Source organism: Ptychodera flava, chromosome 3 (assembly GCF_041260155.1).
Source record: "Ptychodera flava strain L36383 chromosome 3, AS_Pfla_20210202, whole genome shotgun sequence".
NCBI classification, from domain to species: Eukaryota; Metazoa; Hemichordata; class Enteropneusta; family Ptychoderidae; genus Ptychodera; species Ptychodera flava.
In genome coordinates this window covers 14,450,943-14,478,844 of record NC_091930.1, presented here as the reverse complement: position 1 = coordinate 14,478,844, position 27,902 = coordinate 14,450,943, and the positions used below count along the sequence as shown (strand labels likewise).

The 27,902-nt window shown below is 37.7% G+C and overlaps 1 protein-coding gene across 1 annotated transcript in view; it reads left to right on the top strand.

Annotated features, from left to right (window-relative positions):
- Positions 1–22,030, top strand: part of LOC139127592 (uncharacterized) — a 69,015-nt gene extending 46,985 nt beyond the window's left edge. The window contains exons 2-4 of the mRNA XM_070693503.1: positions 3,406–3,501; positions 15,847–16,012; positions 20,823–22,030. Coding sequence (XP_070549604.1) covers positions 15,859–16,012; positions 20,823–22,030 — 1,362 coding nt within the window. The 5' untranslated portion in view covers positions 3,406–3,501; positions 15,847–15,858. The remainder of the gene's footprint in view (positions 1–3,405; positions 3,502–15,846; positions 16,013–20,822) is intronic.
- Positions 22,031–27,902: the final 5,872 nt, after the last annotated feature.

Genomic DNA, 27,902 nt, shown 5'->3' with positions numbered 1-27,902 from the left:
GTTCCATGGTGATACTGATACGCTCCTGCTTGGGATAACAACATCAAGACTTCTGAATTGCAATATCAACATCCTTCTGATCCTTAATATATTTTTCATAAACCAATAAGTCAATCATATAAACGTACAGACCTTTATGTCCTGAAAATGATAGGCTAAAATGTACAGTGTACGTCCAGAGAACTTTTTGGTACAGCGCGAAACTTGTAAACAAACTTGTATGCATGGAAGGAATTTGAATATTTTTAGAGTGATGTTCTCAGTCACACTCGGAAGTAGTGACAATTTAGTCAAGTTGTAAGTGAAACATATTTGTGAAAATCATCACTAAATTAAGTACTTTCAATACTTAGACCTTAATGAGTTTTGACAGTCAGGAAGAACGGACAGAAATAATTGAGTGAAATTAATGACTTACATGACGAATCTCTGACTTAAAATGACGTTGAAATTACTGTCATTTTCCAGAATACATGTACGTACCAAGCTTGCAGAGGGTCAAGTATGATGTGAAATAGGCCCAGAAGAAAGTTTTTAAATAGCTTTGAAACAAGCGGACTGCCAATCTTGTTTAGTGGTCATCTAGTACCAAGACTTTGACTTTTTCACATAAGATGCTTGGTGTCTATACCTCCATGGTGTACAACATACCGGTACATGATTCGGCACTCAGCAGAGGACTGCACTTTCATATTGGAAATATTTGTGAGTTCACATGGTGGTGTAATCTTACATCCCTGTTCAGAAATGGCTAATATTATGATACTTTGGACAAAGCTATTTTTGTCAACATTTTACAGTACTATCTTGTCAATGCACCAATTATAAAAATATTCATTGCCACCATTTTAATACTTCAGCAGTGCAATGGTCATGCTGCTTGACACTTGAATTAAAATAATCTCTACTAGATATGTACCAAGTTAAAGGGACAAAGTTGCTCATTATTGACATTATTTTGCCATTTAAATTTCTTTTGATAGATTATTCTCACTGAAATATGCTCACTCTATGGTTATTGCAATTCAATTCTCACTTTTTATAAGGCACATTAACATGTGAAATTTACTGTGACAATTTTTGGTACATACCTTAAATTAAATTATGAAGTGACCACATGTTATATCCATGCATGCATATGAGTTGAGCTGTGACAACCAGAGATTGCAATTAAGCCCATTTCAGTGAGCAGCAGAAAAGCATATATATATTCAACCGAAGTTAAAATTACCAAACATGTTGTCAAAATGAGTGACTTTGTCTTTAATGGCCAATGAAAATGGCTAAATTCCGTGTTTGCTGTTTTGTTAGTTTTGCCTAGCTGTCAGTCGCTGTAATTTGAAACAATGGTGTATGGACAAGATGTTGGTTTTGTTGTTTACTTTGCAGGTCAGAGTTATATAAATTCATAAGATTTCAGAATTTTTCAGTATTAGCTGCTGTATTTTAGCATGATATGCTCTGTATTGATTCAGTTTATCAGCCTAGCTTGATGACACTTGAGCAGTGCAATGGTGTCATTTTTTTGGTGTCCAGTGAAGTCTTAAACTGTTTTTGTGGTTTGTTCCACATTTACAAGTGTGCTGACAAAGTGGAAAATAGAGCATTTCATCAAACTTGTGCAGAAAATCAACAATGAATTATTTAATCATAGAGTTTATCCCATGGTGTTCCCAAGAACAATCCACCCTTACCACACTGGAAACAAGATACCAGTACTATCCGGTGATTGGTTTACTAAGTTAAGTTTTACCTGTTCAACCCCAATTCCCTGTAAACAGGTCCACACTCTCCATTGATAACAATAGGATTGGGCCAAACCATGGTGGTGAAAGGGTTAAATAGTGTAAGAGTTAAATAGTATATTAAACCATTATCATAACAATCAAAATGCGTATTGTGTAGGCAGAGAAATCAGGGGTTTCCCTTTTATTAAAAGTACTGAAAAATCTGTAGCATAGAATAATCGAGATTATTTCTACAAGATTAGTTTACCCATGCTGGTCAAATGGGACTGACACCATGTCATTGAAAGTATTCTTAGGTAAGGCTGACATCCATATCTAGATTTATTCTTTCACAAGCAGAAGCAAACATCCCTTGCTGGTATCCATCTATATTGCCCTGTGTTGTAAATCCCCACCTCAATTTTTGATCGTTGAAGATTCGATCAATTTGTAATATTCTATTTTTTGAAATTGGGGGAGGGTCACAAATTTTTCAGCCTTGCTTTTTGGGACGGTCAAAAATTTTTCAGCCTTGCTTTGGGGGAGGGTCATAAATTTTTGGTCACTCTCTTACGAAGTCCCCCGGCCCTCCCCCTGCTAATTCACGTCCAGTCCCTTAGAATAAGAGAGGTTTTCCATCACACGGGAGCATATCGCCACAAAGTTTGCACAGATAGCATTGCACTGGCTTTGAAAAAAGGTGAATGGAACGCGGGCAGTTTCCCTCGCTATCGATAGGAAATGCATTGAGCGAGACACACTTCCAGGTTGACTGTGTAAGGCAGAATCAAGGTAAAGTTGCACATGCAGAAACTGAACTAAAGGCTACAGATAAGGCCCTCGAAGGACTTACAGCGACTGCGACAGCAGATCCTAAAAAATCTCGGTGTATTGTCAGCCCAACCTCGGACAGAAACATATACCCATTGATCTATATTGCCAGCGGATTAATTAAAGGATGGTTTGTAGATATACCAGTTCTATAGAAAAGCTAGTGGGCCAGCCATTGAAATTTAGTATATCTCGATTTTGCTATGTTTTCCATATACGAATTTAACTAATGTCATAAAATTGATGTTTTCGATACCATAGATGACCTTTTGAATCACGGACAGGAATTTTGTAAATAGTCTGAGGTGTTCCCCTTTATATATGATCCCGCGCCAACGGTAACATAATGTTCTGTTACATCAATAGCATCTGAGTGAATTATGTTAAGCTACTGGAATGAAATTTGCTCGTGATACATTAGTTAATGCAATATAGATCAAATATGACTTCTCTAAATGACCACCTCGGCAGTATTTGCGATGAACATATGTAAACAAAAGCTGCTGAACGTGATAACAATTTGTAGGTCATTGCTAGTTTTTCTTAAAGACACTGTTCAAATGACGTATGCGGACACAGATTCTGACAGAATCTGTAAACATACCATCTTTTGACATTTTGATCGTTATTTCAGTATGCATGACATCTTGGAAGAGAGAAAGTTCTATCAATGTTGACAGTCTCTTACTATTTGCATCAATTGTTCACCGCATAATGTTCACGGTGCCCCTGTTTTGCAATATTATTCTGCATAGCCTATTTTTTATCTATTCTTTCTGTCTTTGTAACTGCTTGCTATAATATTAAGGCAGTGAATAATAAGTTTTATTATTTTTTGTTCTGTCAGAGCAATGTTGTGGTTTGTCGAATGGTAAGCTAAGCGGCTTGTTGAAATGAAAGATGCAGTTTGCTGCCAGAACAGTGGTTATCATAGTCACTAAAGGTGAGAGAGTTAAATATTGTTCTGTATCGTACAAACCAATTAGTTCACAAAAGTAGCAGCCATTGATGATGTTGAATGATATAATATCTATTGTTGTGTTCCTTTTAAAATAGCTGTAAGGGTATGGTTGATAGAGCATGTTTTCTTTCTAGCCACTACATGCCGGAGTGACAGAATGGTAATAAATGTATTTTTAAGGAAGTGTGAACTGATTATTGCTGCCCATGAACGAAACTATACTAAACAATATTTGTTTACTAGATGACATCATATTTACCATGTCCTCTGGCTCCAAACTTGACGGGTGAAGTAGAGTTTGATTACCCACTCTTAACACCACGAGTAGAAAATCTTTAAAGGAGACCCTACCCTTGGACCTGGTGAATAATTTATTTACTATGAATGATCATGATAATGTGATCAGTTTGGGTGTCTATTATATGTAAAGTTAGGCTGAAAGCATCGCAATGATAATAATTAAAAATTAAGACCCCCCCCCTGCATTTTTCATAAAAAAAGATGAACCCCCCTTTGTCAGACGAAAAAAACTTTATGACCCCCCCCCAGCTGAAAAATAACCTAAACCCATGTCAAATTTACCCGCCGGTAAAGAGGGTCGATCATGGCCATTGCATGAAGTAAACCTAATTGGAGTGGCCCGCCAAAAGCGTCTGCCCATTAAGAGGGTCATGGACCATTACATAAAGTCAATTTATTGTAGTGGGCCGCCAAAGGCTGCCCGCCGGTAAAGAGGGTCGATCATGGCCATGGCATAAAGTGAACTTTGTTGTAGGTATTATGCTTTCGAAAATGTGGTGAACCCCCCTTTCCTACCAGTTAAAAAGCGGTGGTCCCCTCCCTCCGCAGATTCAAAAAATTACAATGACCCCACCCCCTGGATTTTGCCCCCCCCGGCTGTAAAAATGAACAGTCCCTTAGCGTAAAAAGAAATTTCTATTATTGAGATCAATTTCTTCTTTCTGATCAATTTCTTGTTTCATTAAACACCGCATTTTTCAAATTACATTAGCATTGCAATTGCCTACGATTCATTTTGATAAACTTTTTATTGTATTCCTGCTTTTTAAGATGTGTGAGTGTCATTTATTTTCAATGGTAGGATGTCTGATGTAAGAGAGAAAATACACGCTGGTAAGCCAAATAGATAAAAAGTACGGACTCAGATGGAAAATGTATGTAGAGGGGATATATGTATGTATGTATGTATGTATGTATGTATGTATGTATGTATGTATGGTATGTATGTATGTATGTATGTATGTATGTATGTATGTATGTATGTATGTATGTATGTATGCATGTGTAATGATCTTATTTTATTTGTTTTTGGGACGAGTTAATTAATTTGGAAGGCCTTGGTTTCGACTGGCCGTGGGTAAGTGGGGAGACAGAACTCTTAATGTGATCAATGTTACCAGCTGTTGTCCATACAACAAGAATCCAGACACACACAAAAAATATAGTAATTCTCCTATTTATTCTAATTAAATATAAAAGAAATATTAAGTTACAATAATAAGAAAAACTTATCTGACTCCTGTGCGTAAAAGAGGGGGTAGGGGAGTAACGTATAGTACAGTCTATGAGCTCTACAGTTGCCCGGGTTAATTAAGCGTCCGTCTGCCGTGTTCACTGTTCACTGTCCAGTCGAGCATACAATTCCTTGATCCGGTAACTTCAACACAGATCCCGTTCAAGTCCTTTCCCGTAGCACATATGCACAGTTGCTTGTCCTAGCACCAGAGGTCCCGCAATTCAAGCCCTGTACGGTAGTTCCGTAGGATGTCGAGATTGTCTCTGTTCAGGTACAACTGGCCAAGTGTATGCACACCCAGTGCTTCTCTCGTAGTTCAGCCACTCTGCTCAATGGTGGGACCACAGTCTTGACACCGTAGAGTCCCTGCCTTCAGCACACACAGCAGGCTCCACAGGGAGGAGTGCAGCGCAAGGAGGTGAAGCGAGGAGTGAGCTTTCCAAGCTCAATCATACAGTTATATCCACTACGTATTGCATTTGACATTAAAGGTTTGGCCCTTGATAAATTGTCAAGGAGTGGACGCAAAGTCTGGTCTCAGCGTCATGGTCCAGCAAGTTCAGATCATATGTACGTACAGATGGTCTGTAATCCATCATATTTAGACACTAAGTAGGGTTTAATTGTGAGAAGGGGGAAGCCATTCCCCAAATGTATATTTTGGCAACCTCCACCTAGAATCTGATCCAGGATGTAGCCATGCCCTTGTCAGGTTAAAATGCATAAAATATCTTGGTGGAAATGCGGCCGATGTGCCGACACTTCAAGGTAATTTTGATAAGTTTCACACAGCTCCCTTCTAAGAACATTGCACTCCTGGGCAATACTTAAAGTGAAAGATAATACAGCACAAGGTCGGTATAGTTCACAGTCAATTGGGGGGGATGTGAAATGCACAGGGCAGATAAGTACTGGGGGGATTCGCACAGGTCAGATACAGACATATAAAACATTGACATTAAAATAAAACTTAAAGCTATTGAAAATTAAATGAAATTGAATCTACTGTTCATCTTTTTGAAAAGAACCAACAATAAAACTATTAACTAACACTACATAACTTATCTCTATATTACTCTCATACTATTTGCAGACTGTCACCCTTCATAATTTTCTGCATTCATTTGCATACACCATGGCAACTACATACTTTACATAATTTATTCTTCCACCCAAACTCACCACACTTAACTTTATCTGAACTTTTCTATGCTCACAGATCTTTTACATTCCATCGACATGCACATGCAATATTAGTCAGTGCATGCAATTCATTTGTTTTAATATCCAAACTCATTTGATCGGAATCTTTGTGGTCTCTTTATACTACGTTTTGACCGTCTCCTACCTGGTTCTGTGTTATCATTTGGTTTGTCATTAACTGGATGTGTCCCCATGTCTACTTCTACCCTAGTTTCTACTGTCTCTGGCTCATCACATTGTTGCTGTCTCGTATTCTGTCCATTGTTCAATGTTTCATTTGACCTACTTTCTACAGCAGCTTCTGTCTCTATACAGCCCTCGTTCACTACCTCGTCATTGACCTCCCCGGTCATTGACATTTCATCATCATTATGGTCTACTGTTACCTCTACATTATTTTCTACTGCAAGCCAGTTTCTCATTCTATCACCTGTGTACAACTTCAGCCTATCATAATGAACGACTTTTGGTATTGCTCGTGGGCCTTTCTGAATTCTGTACAACACATCTGAAAGTTTGTTGAGTACTATGTATGGACCTTCCCATACTGGTCTTAGCTTGACTGACACACCTTTCTTTCTTTTATTATTCAACACCCAAACAAAATCCCCTCGTTTTAGTGGTTTCCATAGCAACCGCCTATCATAATTCCGTTTCTGTCGCACAGCGCTTTCTTTCAATGCTACCCTAGCACGCTCATATGCTTCCTTTAAATTATGACGTAATGCTTGCACGTGATCAGTCCTTACATCATCGTCCTCCGCACTAATAACTCCACTCATCGCAATGTCAAGTGGCATCGGAATTTCCCTTCCTAACATCATCATATTGGGCGATTCACCTGTGGATGCTTGTGGGGTACTATGATATGCCATCGTAGCATATGAAAGCTGCTCATCCCAATTCTTCAAATTAGGATCAATCAATGTGCCAATAATGAAACTATTGTATGGTTAAAACGTTCGACCATCCCGTCAGATTTTGGATTGTATGCGGTGGTTCTAGTCTTTTCTGTACCTAGTAATGTGTTCATTTCTTTGAATACCAGTGATTCAAAGTCACGCCCCTGATCTGAGTGTAGCTGTTGTGGTACGCCAAACCTACATACAAACTGTTGTACGTAAGCTTGTGCAACTGTCTCTGCTTTCTGATCTGGCAGTGGATACACTTCCATCCATTTGTGAAGTAGTCACCTACGACCAACACAACTCTATTTCCTCTTTCTGTTACATTGAATGGGCCCAATATGTCTAGTGCTACTCTTTCTAAAGATGCTCAAACAGGACACTGCTGTAAAGGTGCGCGTGCTGTCCTGGTGGGTTTCTTTCTGGCTGCATATACATCATATTTACGACACCATGCTCAGACATCTACACTTACACCCTTCCAATAATATTTTCGTGTAAATCCGTCGACTGTATCCTTAACCCCGAGGTGCCCTGCTGTCTTTGCACCATGAATTTTCTCTAAATTGACTGGCTTCAGTCTTTCAGCTACTTCAATCCTGTATTCTGTAACTTGACCACCACTACACTCCCATTGTCTATGCAGTACACCATTTCTAACTTCAAAGAGCTCCCAATCAGTCAAATATACTTTTGCTTCTGCAGGTAGGGCTGACACCTTTCCCAAGGTGGTCGCTCACCTCCCCTATCTTTTACTTCTAACATCCAATTGATATCTCGGTCGGCAAGCTGTGCCCCCTTTGTTCAGCAAAATCCCAAACTGGTAATGCTTCTATTACCTTTACCTGATCACCACTTTTCGTACCCTTGACAACATACTTCCCATCAATGATCTCTCCTCTTTGTAAACTTATTACATCACCTGCTGGCGAAGCAATCGCCCTAGACAGCACGTTTGTGGGCGTCCGCACAGCCTCTGTAGTCTCGGCTGGCTTTGCCCGCCACCAAGGATTTCTACATTTGTGCTCTGTCTCACTACATCTTTTCCCTCTGTTTTATCACCTACTATTTTCTTGTTGATGCCTCGCTTTGATGATTTGGATCGCTGACCTTGGGTATGCCTTTTGGTGGATGTACTCACCTGATAGACATCCACATCTGGCTCTGAATCCCTGTCATTCGACCCATCACCATCAGCTTGGACAGGTCTCCTTGACAACCCATCCGCATTCTGATGACTTTTTCCTGCTCTGTGCTCTACCTTAAAGTCATAGGTAACCAAAGTTTCCAACCAACGGGCTACCTGCCCCATTGGCTCCTTAAATCCCCTCAACCACGTCAATGCTGCGTGGTCTGTTCTAAACACGAAATTGCCTTCCCCATAAATACTGACGAAAATACTTCACATAATTCACCAACGCTAACATCTCTCTTCTCGTCACACTGTAATTACGCTCAGGCTTTGACAACGACTTGCTTGCATATGCAATAACCCTCTCAACTCCATCTTGCACCTGGGAGAGAACTGCTCCAATGCCATAATCACTGGCATCCGTATCTAAAATGTACTCACCTTCTGGCCTTGGGTATGCCAAGATCGGTGCATTTATCAGTTTCTCCTTTGGTGTACTAAGTGCCTCGTCACACTGGTCTGTCCACAAAAACTCCTGTTTCTTTTCTGCCAGTCTGTGCAATGGCTTCGTTATCGTTGCAAAACCCTGAATAAATCTCCTGTAATATGATCCGAGTCCAAGAAAATTTGTCACATCCGTAACATTCCTTGGTGTCGGCCAATCACGAACAGAATCCACCATGCTTGGATCTGTCATGATTCCCTCCGGTGATACTTTATGTCCCAAGTAAATAACACTCAGCTTGAACAGCCGACATTTCTTGGCATTTAACTTTAGACCTGCCTTCCTCAGTCTTTCAAATACAACACCTAACCGCTCTAATGACTCGTCCACTGTCCTACCAAACACAACGATATCATCTAAATACAACAAAAGTATGTTCCACTGTAAACCTGACATGACTCTCTCCATTAGTCTTTGAAATGTTGCTGGGGCATTTGTCAAACCAAAGGGCATTACATTCCATTGGAAAAGACCCTCTCTCGTTACAAATGCTGACTTCTGTTTGGCGTCCTCATCCAACTCTATTTGCCAATAACCACTGGCTAAATCTAACGTACTGAACCACCTAGCTCCTCCAAGCATATTTAATGAATCATCTATCCTTGGTATTGGATAAGCGTCCTTGACCGTACAGGTGTTCAAACGCCTATAGTCAACACAGAATCTTGTGGACCCGTCCCGTTTCTTCACAAGTACCACCGGCGCACTCCAGGGGGAATTAGATCGCTCAATTAAACCCTTATTTAACATCTCATCAATTTGCTTTCTGGATTCATCCTGTTGTTGGAATGGGAATCGCCTTGGTGGAATGCGTATAGGTTTGGCACCCCCTGTATCAATGCGATGTTTCACATAATCAGTCCTACCAAGATCACCATCTCCCTCCGAGATTACATCCTTGTACTTGACTAAGAAATCAGCTACCTTACGACTGTCAGACTTGTCGAGATGTTCACTTGCATCTTTCCAGAGATCCAATAAATGTGCCGGCAAAGATTGCCTTTCCCCTGTCTTATCAGACGTACCACATTCGTTCGAATAGATATCCTCTGAATTCTCTTTACCCACTGTACTTACAATATCATCGATTTCCAGTGACCGGATCACCCCAATAGTGCTACCTGCCTTCACTTCTACCGGTTTACTCGTGGCATTTAATACCCTAATAGGCATATTCCGTTTGGCTGAGGTTACCATCGACCTAGCCACCAATATACCCTTACCTGCTATCACATTTTTCTTTGTGGGTTCGACAATACACCAATCGTCTTCTTTTGCTGCTTTTGTTGTCCTTGCCATGACTATATGCTCACTACCCCCTGGTATTATAACTGGCCTTTTCACTTGTATGCGCGCGCAAAATGAAGGTACTTGTTTTTCAACACACTGAACAATCTCTCCATCAACGCTAACTTCCTTTCTTTTCCCAAAAATGTTGCAATTCGCACCTTCAATGAAATCCATGCCTAAAATTCCTGCACTTCTTATGTCAGCTACTAAAACTGGGATAACTATTCGCTTGCTGCCTACCGTGACAACAAAGTGTGTTTCACCTTCAATTTGTATGGGGCTACCATTGGCCTGCGCTACTTTTGAAGTACTTGACTTCAAAACAGGGCGGTCCTTCTCCGGAATTTTTAAGTAATGATCGACAGAAACAATACTACAATGTGCCCCTGTATCTAAGCAAAAACACCCCTTAATTCCATAGGTTCCTACGTCTATATGCAATGACTTTGGTGTTGCAGAAACCACAATCGTTTTGCTCGCCTCAGTCAGAGTGGGTATTGTCTCACTTATGCCTGTGTTTGTGGGCCTTCCTGATTTGCCAGCCCACTTGCGGCCCCTGAAGTAAGCTGATCCCCGTTTCCCTGCTGCGTCCTTGGTTTCCTTGGTGATGGACAGTTCTTTGTCATATGGCCTAGCCCATCACAGTTGTAACAAGAGAAACGACTTTCTCCTGTCAACTCTTTCTGTACATTCTTTCTACTGGTACAGCGTGTCCTCACATGACCTTTCCCGCCACAATTAAAACACACTGTACTCTCACTAACTGTTTGACTTGCCTTGATGTTGGGTTTCAAATTGCCTTTTAACTCATTGAGATGTTTGCTGAGGACAGTTTCAATGATCTCTGTCAGATTGTTTGGACTATCAGTGTCAGCATCCTCTTTATCACAATTTCTCACAAATTTCTTCGCATGCTCATCTTTCTTGCCAACCTCGTATTTTAGCAAATAATTCTCTTCCTCGACAGCCACTGCTATAGCATCTTCCAAAGTTTTTGGCTTAACCCTATGCAGCGCATCTCTTATTGCCCTACTTTCTATAGCATTATCGAATTTCTCCTGCGCAATCCTATCGATGACGTCAGCAGAGAAATCAGCATATGCTAGCCTACACAGTCTGCGTATGGTGTATCCAAAATCTGTAAGTGATTCATTTGGCTTACGCCTGCGTATTTGTAGCTCAGACTTATGAGTAGCTGCAAGCTTGCTAGTTCCAAACCTCTTTTCAAGAAGTTCGCACATACGTTTAAAGCTAGCAGGGCCCACTCTACGTTCATCAATCACAGTACTTTCGCCCTATCTTTCAGGTGAATGAGCAGTTGCATGGCCATCATCTGATCTGACCATCCATTTATGGTGGCCATTTCTACAAAATAAATTTTGTAATCCTCCCACGGGGTGCTACCATCATACCTGTCAAGCACTAACTGTAGCTGGGTGGAAACCGTATTGCCACTGTTTACCGGTGTTTTCTGTTCGGGGACACTTTGGTTAGTGCCTATGGCTGTTTCATCAACTTTGACTGTATCAGTTGTGGCCTGTGATGCGTTATTAGTATTAACAGTTACATTCTCTGGTCGACTGTTATCTGTAGGTGCCTGTATTGTGGGTGTTCTGCAAGTGGGGGCAGGGTCGTTACCTTGCTCGGGAATATTAATTAACTCTAACAACCTTTCCTGAGATACATGTACTCTCTGTTGACTGGTCAGCCTATTAATTTCATGCGCTTGATCACGCATTACCGCCTGCATTTGCCTGATCTCACTACGCATTAGTTCTAGCATCTCCTGACTTTCTCTCGCCTCCCTTTCATAATCGACACTATTATTCCTGACACATTCTCTGTCATCTGTCCTCATGCCAACATCAGCACCATTACTCAACCTTTGGCCTACATCTCCTTCATGAACACTGCCACTCACACTTCTACGTTCAGTGTAACCCCTATCATTCTCAAGCAATCTCTGGTTCGCTGGCACACTCGTACTCAAACCATCAGTCAGAAGTCTGCCATCTCTACCACTCAACATCAACGTACTTGGAATTGGATCTGTTTCACCTATCTCATCAACTAAAGTCAAAGGCTCGTAATAGTAATCACCCTCACTAAACTCACCCACACTTCTAGCATCATCATGCCTCTCACTATCAAAACTCATCGCTTCAGCCATTCTTTGAAATTACCGGTATACAAAATTATTATGTACCGTATATATTTTTTGAAACAAACTTCTACGACTGTATACTAAGCTCATAAAAATGCAAGTTAAAAGTGAACGCTTTCCTTATGCAAAAGAAATGCCTGGCTCCTGTATGCACAGACAAATAGCAACACAGATCACAAACCCTCATATATATCTTTTTTTCAACTTCCAACAATTAATAAGCAATCAATTAAATCATCCCATCGCTGCCACCAATTTGTAATGATCTTATTTTATTTGTTTTGAGGGCGAGTTAATTAATTTGTAAGGCCTTGGTTTCGACTTGCCGTGGGTAAGTGGGGAGGCAGAACTCTTAATGTGATCAATGTTACCAGCTGTCGTCCATGCAACAGTAATCCAGGCACACACAGAAAATATAGTAATTCTCCTATTTATTCTAATTAAATATAAAAGAAATATTAAGTTACAATAATAAGAAAAACTTATCTGACTCCTGTGCGTAAAAGAGGGGGTAGGGGGGTATCGTATAGTACAGTCTATGAGCTCTACAGTTGCCCGGGTTAATTAAAGCCCGGCTCGAAATGGACTGGGATCTGGATTAATACCAAGTTTGGGTGGGTGATTTTAAGCATGATTCTGCATATTATGAATGTGTTGGTAATAATTTCGATTGTTCACATTATCTACGTAATCTGCTCTTAAATAACGCTCAGACTTAGGTAGGTACAGCCTTCGTTTCCGGTTCGTTTCAGTTATGCCAAGGCAATACTCGAAAGAAAAAAGAAAGAAAGAAAAACTAGGAAGGAAAAGGAACACGTCAGGAAAATGGTAGGAAATAGGTAAACGGCGACGTCATGACCGATCGCAAAAAATAAAGGAAATTCACGGAAGGGTCGAGACTTCCTTGAATCTCGTGTATCACGATATCTGTAATAGCGATCGCGGTCAGTTGCTCGGTTGCTTGGCGGCGGGGTGATATCGAAAAATTATCACGAGTTATGTTTATTTTCGGAGCAATTGCAAGTTTTGCTCGAAACGTTTGTTAACCTTCGACTGGAATCAATGACAGACTGGGTTCCTCTCCGTCTTTCTTTCTACCTCCATGGTTATTAAAAGGAATTACATGTAAAGTCCAGCATTTGCCGAAATATTATAACGAAGTAGCGCGGAATCGATGAGCTGTCCTCAGACACGCGTATCCTAAAGCGTTTACGAGATTGGTTGATGGCGTTTACTTGCTCATCTTGAACTGAAAGATTGAATGTTTCAACTGTTCAAATATCTTACAATTTTTGTTAAATTAGTCCAAATGTAACTGGGATAATCGGTATGTCAAAACCTTACTAGTACCAGCCCTCCGAACACGACAACATGATTTCAACGTGTAAAAACACGTGTACATACGGCCGTTTTCGGGCCAGCATATATATCCAAAACAACTGTCCATTACCGTCACGTTCGGCCGTAGATTTGGAAGGGGAAGTTGTTAAAAACGTGGATCTCTTCGACTGACAATAATTAAATTGATCATGGAGGCTACCGCCATGTTTTGATGGTTATTTTCGATGCCATTCTCAGTGCAAACTACGGACTCTGCTCACGCGCTTTTCGCTAGAAAACATCGTACTACGGGTAAGCTTACTGACTAGTCCTCTTGCTTAGTCACGTCTGAAAATGGTTCACTTTCGTGATGTCATTGCACTATAAACGCTAGCAAACAAGTTTATGGCAACACAAAGTTTTCATCCTTCGCCCGCTGATATAACTCTAAGTTTACATATAGTTTGTTTACATCGTAATTGTTCTCGTATGCACAGCAAATGTTTGACCAGTTTACACCTCTGCGCGTCACCAAATGATTGACAATTGTTTGAATCACGGAACGACTGTCTCCTGAGGGCCATTCTCTTTGTTCAGAAAGCGATTTTTCCCCTAATCGTCGTAGTTTTAAAAACCTTTGTGAAACTTTGCATATACCTGTATGGCCTTGGTGTTTATGAAACAGTCTATGTTCATGGTATGCCAAATAATATATGTTTGAGAATCGTTTAGGCCGATTTTCACGGAGCGGTCTACCTAGCTATTGCCAGTTGTCACTCAAGCGCCATTATGAATTTTCAATAAGTTAGGGGCCTTTTATACCCCGCACACCGGTTTAAGCATCCGTCTGCCGTGTTCACTGTTCACTGTCCAGTCGAGCATACAATTCCTTGATCCGGTAACTTCAACACAGATCCCGTTCAAGTCCTTTCCGTAGCACATATGCACAGTTGCTTGTCCTAGCACCAGAGGTCCCGCAATTCAAGCCCTGTACGGTAGTTCTGTAGGATGTCGAGATTGTCTCTGTTCAGGTACAACTGGCCAAGTGTATGCACACCAGTGCTTCTCTCGTAGTTCAGTCTCTCTGCTCAATGGTGGGACCACAGTCTTGACACCGTAGAGTCCAGCCTTCAGCACACACAGCAGGCTCCACAGGGAGGAGTGCAGCGCGAGGAGGTGAAGCGAGGAGTGAGCTTTCCAAGCTCAATCATACAGTTATATCCACTACGTATTGCATTTGACATTAAAGGTTTGGCCCTTGATAAATTGTCAAGGAGTGGACGCAAAGTCTGGTCTCAGCGTCATGGTCCGGCAAGTTCAGATCATATGTACGTACAGATGGTCTGTAATCCATCATATTTAGACACTAAGTAGGGTTTAATTGTGAGAAGGGGGAAGCCATTCCCCAAATGTATATTTTGGCAACCTCCACCTAGAATCTGATCCAGGATGTAGCCATGCCCTTGTCAGGTTAAAATGTATAAAATGTCTTTGTGGAAATGCGGCCGAGGTGCCGACACTTCAAGGTAATTTTGATAAGTTTCACAATATATATGTATATATTTCAAAAATATGTTTATATATATATATATATATATATATATATATATATATATAAATATATATATATATATATATATGTATATATATATATATATATATGTATATATATATATATATATAATATATATATATATATATATATATATATATATATATATATATATATATATATATTATATATATATCTCGGCCACATATGTATGCATACATATACATACACATAACAATACGCGCACGCATACAGTGTATTCATTTAAACATGTAGAATATATGCCTACACATATACATCTGCACACACATGCATAAACACATACACACATACAAAATGTTACGTGAGAAAAACAAAACGGTGAACTCAGCAATTTCCTTAAAAGGAATATTCTAGACTTATTAAACTCAGTTTGAGAAAAATCCATTATAAGAGCACCATTCGAAACAATAAACTTGCTGTAAAAACAATGATTGTGTTCATAAATTCATCAGAGCTGTTAACTTCAATGTTAGCTTCTGTAAATTAATGAACGGTACCATATTGACCATATTGATTCCAGATGACCTTAGTCTGTGATCACAGAAGATGTGAAATCCTAGGTACTATCATATAATACAAGATATGAACATCAGACATCGTTTTTCAAACTTTTTGTTTCATTCCTAAAAATCTACATAGTTTCAAAGCACATAAAAATGATAGCTTTTCAATTTTAGATAAAAGTCGACATGGTAAAGCCGTATCTCAAGACTTTCTGCTACTGTCTGTGTTTGCTGTTATATTGCCCCCACACACCATGGTACACACAATGCCGCAATTATGGCAAAACCCATATCAGAAACGTCAATACATGTGAAGAAGGGGAACCGTGCTCAGAGAAAGGTCAGTTGATTTATATTCATGAGGATAACTTATTTTAAATATAAGTTAGCCTGTTAGTGTTTTCTACTTTGAGCTAGATTATGCAGATTACGTATGATCAGATCACAAGAAGTCTTCACCATTGTAGGTTATTTTGTAATGATGACTACAGAAATACCAGTGACATTTCATTTTACATAAAACTGGTGCTCGACAGTCATTTTATAGGGTTTTTCCAAGATGAAAGAAAAGTGAATGGATATACATGATAAAGTTTACCGATTGAGCGAGCCAAAATTTTTTAATGCGAACAAATAAAACGTGATATGCATTTTGAAATGCACGATGTATATTAATTGAAACTCTTGTTCATATGAAATTTTAACTTAGAATAATATCATAAACGCCGGACGGAAGTTACAATTTAGTCAGAGATACAAGCTTGTAGAAGACACGTAAATATATTTCCTCTGGGTCTAGTTTTTCAGCAGCTTTTTACTTTTTGCCATGGTTTAATCCATTCAAATAAGTTTGGACTGCGATTGTCCCGACAAAGATTCACTCCTGATATATTACGATAAACTAAATTCAGCACTATACTTCCCATATTATCGACTTATGCGTTTGACCCATGATGTGTAAGCAAGCAGAAAGGCTAAGTGAGTTATTTGAGTTATTTGATTTACTTTTTCAAAATCAATAACGAATGTATCAGCAAGAGCATCCTAAAAGGAAAAGGGCGAAACTTTAAAAAATCATGCCCAGTGAACATTCATAAATCTATCAGACACTTTATATCCATGTCTTCATTAATAAGATGTGAGAAAGAATAAACTTTAACATTTATAACCGAACATACCAGAAAGGAAGCCTACCATGAATGCATAATATCCGTTCAACTCCTAAATTCTAAATTCTAAATTCTAGATTCTAAACGATTAATTGCATTTTACAAAAATAAATGTGACGTCAAAGTAAAGATGTAAGCAGCAAAATTAAATTCTTTTTCCTTTGAATGACTTGAAATTTTACCAAAGTTCATACCTTTCCAGCTCCGATCTCTCCACAAAACTATAACCAGATATGAACTGAATATGCTCACGTGTTTACAACAGGTTCATTAATAGTAGTACGCTTCACAGAACAATGAGATATATGTTATCACTATATGTGGCAGGTTTTTTTAAAACTTCGCACAGTACTCTCAGAGTTTAATCACTAATTACAAAACTTTATTTAATATGCGAATGAGCTGTCAATTAACTTGACACTGCTCAATGATTTATGGGACAATTAGATATCCATCAGATCAACATTTGTAGCATGTTTTATTTAATTTAATGCTGTAATTTTAGAGTAATGTCACTTATTACAAAGTTCATTAAATATGCAAATAAACCCTACATTAACTTGACACTGTTCAATGATTCATAGCACAATTAAATATTTATCAAATCAATATCTGTAGCACGTTTCACAAAACGTGCTACAATGCCGAAATTTCAGAGTTATATAGCTAATTACAAAGTTCATTAAATATGCAAATGAACCCTTAATTAACTTTATACTACTTAATGCTTTACAACACAGTTAGATATCTGTAGTATCAGTATGTGCAGCAGTTTCATCACATTTGATGCAGTTATTTTGGAGTTATATGACTAATTATAAGACTTCATGGAATATGCAAATGAGCTAATTATTAACTTGACACTGCTCAATGCTTCTCAGTACAATTGGATATTTATCAGATCAACATCTGTAGCAAGTTTCATCAAATTTAATTCTTTAATTTTGGAGTAATGTCACTAATTATAAAGTTCATTAAATATGCAAATGAACCCTTAATTAAATAAACACAACTAAATGCTTTACACCACAATTAGATATCTGTCGGATCAGTATCTGCAGCAGAGTTCATCACATTTGGTGCAGTTATTTTGGAGTTATATCACTAATTACTAAACTTCATAAAATAAGCAAATGACCTATTTGTAAACTTGACACTGCCAAATGCTTCTCAGTACAATTAGATATTTATCAAAACAATATCTGTACCCAATTTCACTGATTTAGGTGCCGTAATTTCAGAGTTATATACCTAATTACAAAGTTCATTAAATATGCAAATGAACCCTCCCTTAATTAATTTCACACTACTAAATGCTTTACTCTACAGTTAGATATCAGTCGGATCAGTATCTGCCAGCAGATTTCATCACATTTGGTGAAGTTATATAAGAGTTATATGACTAATTACAAACCTTCATAAAATATGCAAATGAGCTATTTATTAACTTGACACAGCCTAATGCTACGAAGTATAATTAGATATATATCAGATCAATATTTGTTGCAAGTATCATCAAGTTTGGTGCAGGAATTTCAGAGTTATCTCACTAATAACAAAAGTTCATTAAATATGCAAATGAGATGATAATTGACATGACATTCACAGTATCATCATAATGTTCTTAGATTGTCATCTGTGAAAAGTTTCATGAAATTTTGTGCAGTATTTCTTGATATATGTCTACACTGTCATTACCGTCTCCATAGGGAAACCATTGTATGGAAAAAAAACGATATTGCATAACTTCATTAATATGCAAGCCACACTAACCAAAATCTAATCAGTTCTTGCAAGTAGCATATGGTACCTGTGTACCAAATCTGATATGAATCCGTTCAGGCGTTTTTGAGTTATCGTGTAAACAGACAGACAGACACACACACACACACACACACTAACACACACACACACACACACACACACGGACAGACAGACAGACATAGCTATGACAATAGCCCACGTGTTTACACACGTGAGCTAAAAATATGAACCATTCGCACATACTCGTCAATGTAAACTGCGCAGAGAATGCAGCAAAATTATGAATATATCGTTTCCTAAGGCATGAAGAGGGGGACAGTGATACTTATATCATTATACTTATTATATTATTACTGTACTTATTAGCTCACGTGTGTAAACACGTGGGCTAATGTCATAGCGATGTCTGTCTGTCTGTCCGTGTGTGTGTGTGTTGTGTGTCTGTCTGTCTGTCTGTCTGTCTGTCTGTTTACACGATAACTCAAAAACGCCTGAACGGATTCAAGTCAGATTTGGTACACAGGTACCATATGCTACTTGCAAGAACTGATTAGATTTTGGTTAGTGTGGCTTGCATATTAATGAAGTTATGCAATATCGTTTTTTTTCCTTACAATGGTTTCCCTACGGAGACGGTAATGACAGTGTAGACATATATCAAGAAATACTGCAAAAAATTTCATGAAACTTTTCACAGATGACAATCTCAGAACATTATGATGGTACTGTGAGTGTCATGTCAATTACCTTCTCATTTGCATATTTAATGAACTTTTGTTATTAGTGAAATAACTCTGAAATTCCTGCACCAAACTTGATGATACTTGCAACAAATATTGATCTGATATATATCTAATTATACTTTGAAGCATTGGGCAGTGTCAAGTTAATAAATAGGTCATTTGCATATTTTATGAAGTTTTGTAATTAGTCATATAACTCCAATATAACTTGACCAAATGTGACGAAATCTGCTGCAGATACTGATCTGACTGATATCTAACTGTAGTGTAAAGCATTAAGTGGTGTGAAATTAATTAAGGGTTCATTTGCATATTTAATAAAATTTGTAATTAGGTATATAACTCTGAAATTACGGCACCCAAGTCTTTGAAATTGGGTACAGATATTGTTTTGATAAATATCTACTTGTACAGAGAAGCATTTGGCAGTGTCAAGTTAACAAATAGGTCATTTGCATATTTTATGAAGTTTAGTGATTAGTGATATAACTCCAAAATAACTGCACCAAATGTGATGAAATCTGCTGCAGATACTGATCCGACAGATATCTAATTGTGGTGTAGAGCATTTACTTGTGTGAAGTTAATTAAGGGTTTATTTGCATATTTAATGAACTTTGTAATTAGTGATATTACTCCAAAATTACAGCGTTACATTTGATGAAACTTGCTACAGATGTTGATCTAATAAATATCCAATTGTACTGAGAAGCATGGAACAGTGTCAAGTTAATAATTAGCTCATTTGCATATTTCATGAAGTTTTATAATTAGTCATATAACTCCGAAATAACTGCACCAAATGTGATGAAAACTGCTGCATATACTGATCTGACAGATATCTAACTGTGTTGTAAAGCATTTAGTAGTGTAAAGTTAATTAAGGGTTCATTTGCATATTTAATAAACTTTGTAATTAGGTATATAACTCTGAAATTACGGCACCAAATTTTGTGAAACGTGCTACAGATATTGATTTGATAAATATTTAATTTTGCTATGAATCATTGAACAGTGTCAAGTTAATACAGGGATTATTTGCATATTTAATGAACTTTGTAATTAGTGACATTACTCTAAAATTACTGCATTAAATTAAAAAAAACGTGCTACAAATGTTGATCTGAATGATATCTAATTGTCCATGAAGCATTAAGCAGTGTCAAGTTAATTAACAGCTCATTTGCATACTAAATAAAGTTTTGTAATTAGTGATTAAAATCTGAGAGTACTGTGCGATGTTGAAAAAAAACCTGCTTCATTTAGTGATAACATATAATTATCTTATTGTTCTGTGAAGCGTACTACTATTAATGAACCCTGTTGTAAAACACGTGAGCATATTCAGTTCATATCTGGACTTATTTTATACAATTAATGTTTCCTTCATTATATTGTACATTTTTCATACAAAATGAATCTCATATTGTTCGTAAAAGTATGTAAACAACAATCTCTTATGAACCCCTTGTAGGTGTGGTTTTGTTCGTTGGAACGGAATGGCAGCCAAAGAAAACAAACTTCGACATTGTTCTGATAAATAGAGAACTTGCCAAACATACGGCCGCCAGAGGTTTCAAAATTTACTGCACAGTTTATGATGCCACCAAACAAGAGGAAGACGACGCCAGCAGGTATAACATCGACCTCCTCCGGCCAGAATTGTCAGGATATGAAGATATTGCAAAAACGTTGACATACCAAGACTTACTCCTTAATCATCAAATTTTTTATCCGAGTCTCGGTTCCCTCGATGATGTCAAATTTATAATCAGCCATGCAAACTTCAAAGGAACTTCAAAAGCAGCATCAAGTATGCATGCAGAGTTGTTTGCAGATGCAAAGTTTGTCCCAATTTTCTATAGCATACCAGAAAGTGAGAGCTTACCTCCTTCAAAAGCTGAGTATTTTGAGAGAGAAATGGAAGATTATGCAAGCTCAGCCGATATTGTTCTTTCTCTTGGTTCAAACATATATGATTACTTCGAACATAAGTTTAAGAAAATGGGCCGAATAAGACACCATCTCTACCTGCCAGATATCGGAAGTATGATAGAAGAGGAGGGGGATTTTAAAGCACACGTGGCAAATGTTGTTGAAATTTTAACTTTTTACTCTGATGTATTGGTACAAAAAGAGATGTTTCAAAACTTCGAGGCACCTGCAAAGATTTTAGGGGACGCTTTGCGTGATGTAAACTTCAGGCAAACTTTGAAGTTGCGATGGAAAATTGTTGGAGTGGAGGACAACATCTATAAGGAATTTCAGACGTTTTTACGAACACAAGTCAGCAATTCTGCCTTAACCATTAGCTTGTATCCTCCCCACTCTATCGAGAAACTCTTTCAGGACCTTAGTCAATGCCATTTTCTGTTATATCTAGAAGAAAATACCTTTGGTATGCCAGCCTTTTTAGCTGCTAGCGCCGGAATACCAGTGCTTGCATCAGAAGGTACAGGTTTTGCTGCTTTCGTGAAAAACACAAATTTCAATAGTTCTTCCAACTTTATTCTTCCACAAGGCAGCAATGTGTTGGTCGAGAAAATCAGAACTCTTACAAATCAGTACCAATTAATGCTAGATACTGCACGTGAAACCAAAGTCTTCATACATAATGCTACTAAATATGGTGTAATTGCAAAATCTCAGCAATATTTTTTGAACTGGTTAGACGAAAATTGAGCTCTCAAAATGAGCATGATTTCATTTGCATTATTTGTTTAACAAACCAAAAATTAAGCAATAAATGTACATTAGTGAAAATTCTATTACTGAGTCATTTTAATTGTTTCGCCGAGTTGTTTGTTTCCCTTGTCTTTGCCACGCCAATCTAGGCCTGCACTAATGTTGTAGGTTGAAGTCATGCTTAATCCCCCTTAATGCGGTAAAATACTGCATTTGCCAGATTTGAACAAAAGATGAGAATACGTTGGTCAACACACTGATTCTCCTGCGGATAAATTTTGTCATGGAGACCATGATAACGAAACAAAAGGTAATCACACTGGATGATGGCTATGCTGTTCACAACTCGTCATGATTGACATGTTTAATGGATGCAGGGCGCAAGTCATACAATGCTCACATACAGTATACGAATTGTGCCGGAAGAATACGCCTTGGCCAGCAAACAACTACCAAGAAATCCACGCATGTGCATTGCGAGCCTATTGGTATATATAAAGTTGCACAATGACGAAAATTACGGGAGCTCGATCGATACAGCTACAAATAAATGTGATTTGAGGTTTTATATCACGAGACATTGTATATAAAAGAGTCGTCACATGCAAACTGAAAGTAGGCAGAAGTATAGAGGACCTTGTTACCTGTGAGTGTTGGAATCGGATTGTGCATGGATTGGGACTGGCTCTCCATTATGTCACTTGTTGTAAATTATGATTACGCTCAAGCCATAAATGCATCCTCAATCACAGGTAATCATGCTTCAGTGACATTAGCGCTATTTGTAGCTCACATCAGGTATACCAATGTGCGGTTATCGTATAGGCTGAAGTCTGCAGTGTCTGTCTGTCTGTGTGTCTGTCTGTCTGTCTGTCTGTCTGTCTGTCTGTCTGTCGGTATGTATGTATGTATGTATGTATGTATGTATGTATGTATGTATGTATGTATGTATGTATGTATGTATGTATGTATGTATGTATGTATGTATGTATGTATGTATGTGTGTATGTATGTATGTATGTATGTATGTATGTATGTATGTATGTATGTATGTATGTATGTGTGTATGTGTATGTGTGTATGTGTGTATGTGTGTATGTGTGTATGTATGTATGTATGTATGTATGTATGTCTGTCTGTCTGTCTGTCTGTCTGTCTGTCTGTCTGTCTGTCTGTCTGTATGTATGTATGTATGTATGTATGTATGTATGTATGTATGTATGTATGTATGTATGTATGTATGTATGTATGTATGTATGTATGTGATGTATGTGTGTGTGTGTATGTGTGTATGTGTGTATGTGTGTATTTATGTATGTATGTATGTATGTATGTATGTATGTATGTATGTATGTATGTATGTATGTATGTATGTATGTATGTATGTATGTATGTATGTATGTATGTATTTACGTACGTATGTACATAACGTACGTACGTACGCACGTGCCTACGTACCTACGTACGTATAGTATGTCCGTCAACATAGAAAACAACAAGTCGCGAACCGCTGCACTTTTTTATCTTGGCATTTTGTATGTGAATCCATCCATGGTAACAGATGGGATCTAGTTCAAATGAAGTTGCATCGCCCAAATTATACAATTGAGCTTTAAAATGTGAAAATGGTCAAAAATTAATAACTCAAGAAGCGCTGTTTTGATTTCTTTGAAAATTAGTGTCCAAGTACCCTTGGTGTACTCCACACGGTTTCACGTATATCGTGAACATATCTAATTTTGATTTTTCTCAATTCAAGTAAAAGTTAATCTTCTCTGAAAACGCCAGCCTAATTGCTTTAAAACTTGAGTTTGATATTTGAAAGGGTGTTACAGTTCTAATTTGTCGAAATTACTGCCAAATCGCCAAAAATTAAAGTTTTGGGGTAATTTTTGTCCTTTTTCATCAAAAACAATGTAAAAAGTTTGATTCTTTAAAACTGCCAGACAGACAACGCTTATATTTGGTATTTAGATGTCTAAGGAATGCAAAAGTTGGATTTGTGTAAATTGTCTTGAAATATGCAAATTTTTAAGACGATTTTTAAGACGATTTTTTCTTTTTTTTGTCAGGAAAACTTGTTCTCAAAAACTACTTGTAATTAATGTCACGTTTATGCCTAAAAACGTTGACATGACAACAGCATGACACAAGTAAATTTATGGAGGTCATGCCAGGTTTATAAAGTTAATATAAAATTGTGGCCATTGCCTGTCCTGCTATTTGTTTGATAACATTTACGCTAAAAAACATGTTTCAGATAACCAGACCTCCACTAATTTTACCTGTCAACCCTTTTGTAGGATTTTTGTCACATTACTTATGTTCTTGCCGATATTTGCGAAAACAGCAAAAAAAGTACAACCATGTAATAAAAATTTCAGCCGACTGAAATACTCCATTTTTTCGGAGATATGTTACAGGAAACACATATTTTAACGCCTCTTTCATATCAGTCATACCCCTTTTCATCATTACGCAATGTTGTCTTGCATGTTGTACATGTTAAGTTCATATCTAGTATTCTGTTCTTCATTATTTTGCATTTTAAATTTAAAACGGTCCTGTGCGAATGCATCACTGTACGAATGTATCACTAGAAAAGTATGTACCCCCGTACTCTTTACTTTGAATCTGGTCGCAATTAGTCAAATTTTAGGGCTCAAGATTCTTTATAGTGTTGAAGTCATACACCTTTTACTGCATTACAATTTTACCAAACTGAAAAGGGAAAATTAAGTTTTCATTGTCGCTTTCTCGTAAAACTAGTGATTCTTTTTATCTCAATGGATTGAACACACAGAGAGGTCATCATTATTGATATAGGAATGCAGATCAATTGTAGGCAATTTGGTCCGTTTATTATATGGTTTTTAAAGGTGTTTTCTGATGTGTAGAGTGTGAAAAGTGTGCCCAACAGTTAAAATATTCCTTTTCACAACGTATACAGCTAGCTTACCTTTATCACAGTTCATGTACAAGCGGAACTACTTTTGCCTAGAAATACACCTTCTCAATATTTCTATTAGCCACATGATTGATATCCGAATGAGTATTTGAAGGTGCCGTAAATATCAAAAAGTATGCCAAATACATCGCAGGAATAACTCAAGCATTATATTGGTAGGCTATTGCGTAGGTCTTGGGGTGAATGCGCAGGCTTGGCCAGCCAGTAACTGCTGCTGAGTAAAGCCAAGCGACTGTTGGCAAGTCTACGAGCAACCGTGCTCATAGTGACAATCTTGATTTCGCTTAAGACACATGTTAAATGAGGCAGATTTCGGTCGTTAATTTGTATCCGAAGCTGCCTAAAAGCTTTCGAGGGTTAACGTTGATGATGTTGCATGTTTTCGGTAGCTGACTGGTTTTGTATGAGGCCTAGCAGCTAGGCGATGTTGCCGTGAAGTGTGTGGGGTTCGAATCCCGTTTGGTTATAGTAAAAAATTGATTTCTATATTTAAAAAAATCTTCCGAGACATGTACAGTTTACTGACACTTTAATCTCAAAAACAGCAACATGCATGTATTTTAACAACGGTAACACTAATGTGTCGCAGGCTATTGAGCTCAAAAATCTATTCATCGACTTACATACTCTATTTTCAGCTCAATTTTTTGTATTATTAGGACATCTAGGAAACACAACTGTTTTGTTTATTTTCACTTTTAGCTTTAATTTACATATCTTACAAATGTGACGAGTTTAATTAGTTATTGTTAACCTGTTAATAAACCAATAATATTAAGAAGCAATTATTAAATGAAGGGAAACTTTTGCCTTGTTATAACATTTTTCCCTGAAGTTATCCATAATAGACATTTGTACTGTCGTTTATTGATAGTTATAATTTGAACAATATACATAACTCGTTCCCTAATCTAATTTCCTGGCCTTGAGTTATCAAAGTTCCACCAAAGATTGCAGAGACATTAGACTCAAGAAGCCAGGGAATAATAATTTAATTTGTTTATCGTGCTCCCGTTTAAAAAAATCATACCAATCATTCCTACTTTCATTTTACAACAACCAATCAAAAGAATACTGTGGAAGGAATGGACAGAAATTCGAAAATCCTGAACTCTTTCTGTACATTAAAATACAAAATAATACACTACAACCATGAAGAGCTTAATCGTGTCATGGTCTCCAAACCAATTCTGTAAAACGGTTTACGCTAATTGTTGTTTTGGAATGTTCAACTTTGCACGTAGCGTGCTGTATAATATGGCTGGGATAATCACTTACGAGTGTGAATTAGTCATATCCCCATACTCCCCTCAGCTTCACAGGTCATGCAAAAAGGATTCTGAGTGTGTGTTGCTGTACTGTCAGCTTCACTGACGGTCAGATCCGACTATTCTCGACTGTACAATTACCATATCAAATATTTCTAGCAACGCTTTATATCACTTTTAATAAATATTAAAATATTGTAGTATATTTCTTTTTCAACTTATGGCATTTTATGTCCGTTTACAGCAATGCCGTTACAACACATCATTTCAGCCATAGGTTTAATTGGTGTCGGGTTACCATGACACAAAACACACATGGCCATGGATTAAGAATTGCACATAAGGACTGAATTAAGTTGAGTCTTTGACTTAATGAGGTATTGCTGATAAAATTGACTCCCAAACAAAAAACAAAATAAACTGTGAAAGTATAAACTGTCTTTTTGAATATCGATGTTGGTGATGACTTTTACCTTAACCCATCAGGTCAGATTACTCGGCAATTTTGACTCATGCTGAGTGGCGTCATTTGTACAGTTTATGTGCTAACTATAAAAGTTACGAGAAGCTGATTCTACAATTGGGAATGACCAAGTTTATGCTCTTCAACCACTTCTACAAAATATGGGCCAAAGTGTAAATGTGGGACAAATATCGCCTAGAAGCAAAAACGGGGAAAAGAGAGGGATGGGTTGGAGCTTAAACATATCGACAACCGCTGCTCATTCATTTTGACAGAGTACGTACTTGAATTGAATATAATTGAAGCAGAAATATCTCTTAACCATGCACTGCCTCTACATAATGGGGCTATTTCATTCATTAGAATGTTTTAAAATTGATGTTATGACAAGGATTCAGACGTCGAAACATGACTCGAGTGTGTAAAGTACCGTGGTGGTGGATTCCTTGGCGTAATCTTGGAAAACTAGCAGTTCGGAACTATTACTGAATATGACGATGCGATAAGAACGGCTAAGAAAACTGGTCATCAAGAACAAGCACAAGTATTACACTGAAAAAGAGATCAGTTAGGTAACTTTTCTGCTGTTACAGGAAAACGATAAATAACACTTTGGTAGTTATGGTATCTCCAGAAAGAAAACAGAGGACTTCCATGAAGACAGCCTAGATTCACCCATTCGTTCATCATTCAACATGTCATAAAGTTATGACTGGGAAACTTTATACAGAAGTTTTACCTTGAAAATGCACGCAAGGATAAGGTCAGATACTCGGCTTTTTAACAATATATGGTGTGTGGGGGTTCCCCGGCTAACTTCAAAGCGTAATATAGGGTTGAAGATATGCTACGTAAAGAGTGTTGCACAACGTAAAACATGCAAAACAGCTTTAATATCAACTTAAGTAGATTAAATTGCATGTTAACTGTAAATGAATTATTGATCCAGCATTGCAAGATGGCATAATAGCTTAAAATGCATATACCTAGAAACGTAGATTGTACTTTTGTGCAGTTTTGTTCAAAAAATATGACTTTTTACTTCTGACTTGTTACTCCTTTTTCTAAAAAGAGAAAGTTTTCAAGAGAGCGTCGCCTCAGCAACGACCCTAATTGGGCATGTTCATGACCTTAAATGACCTATATTATGATCGCAATCAACTGGTTAGC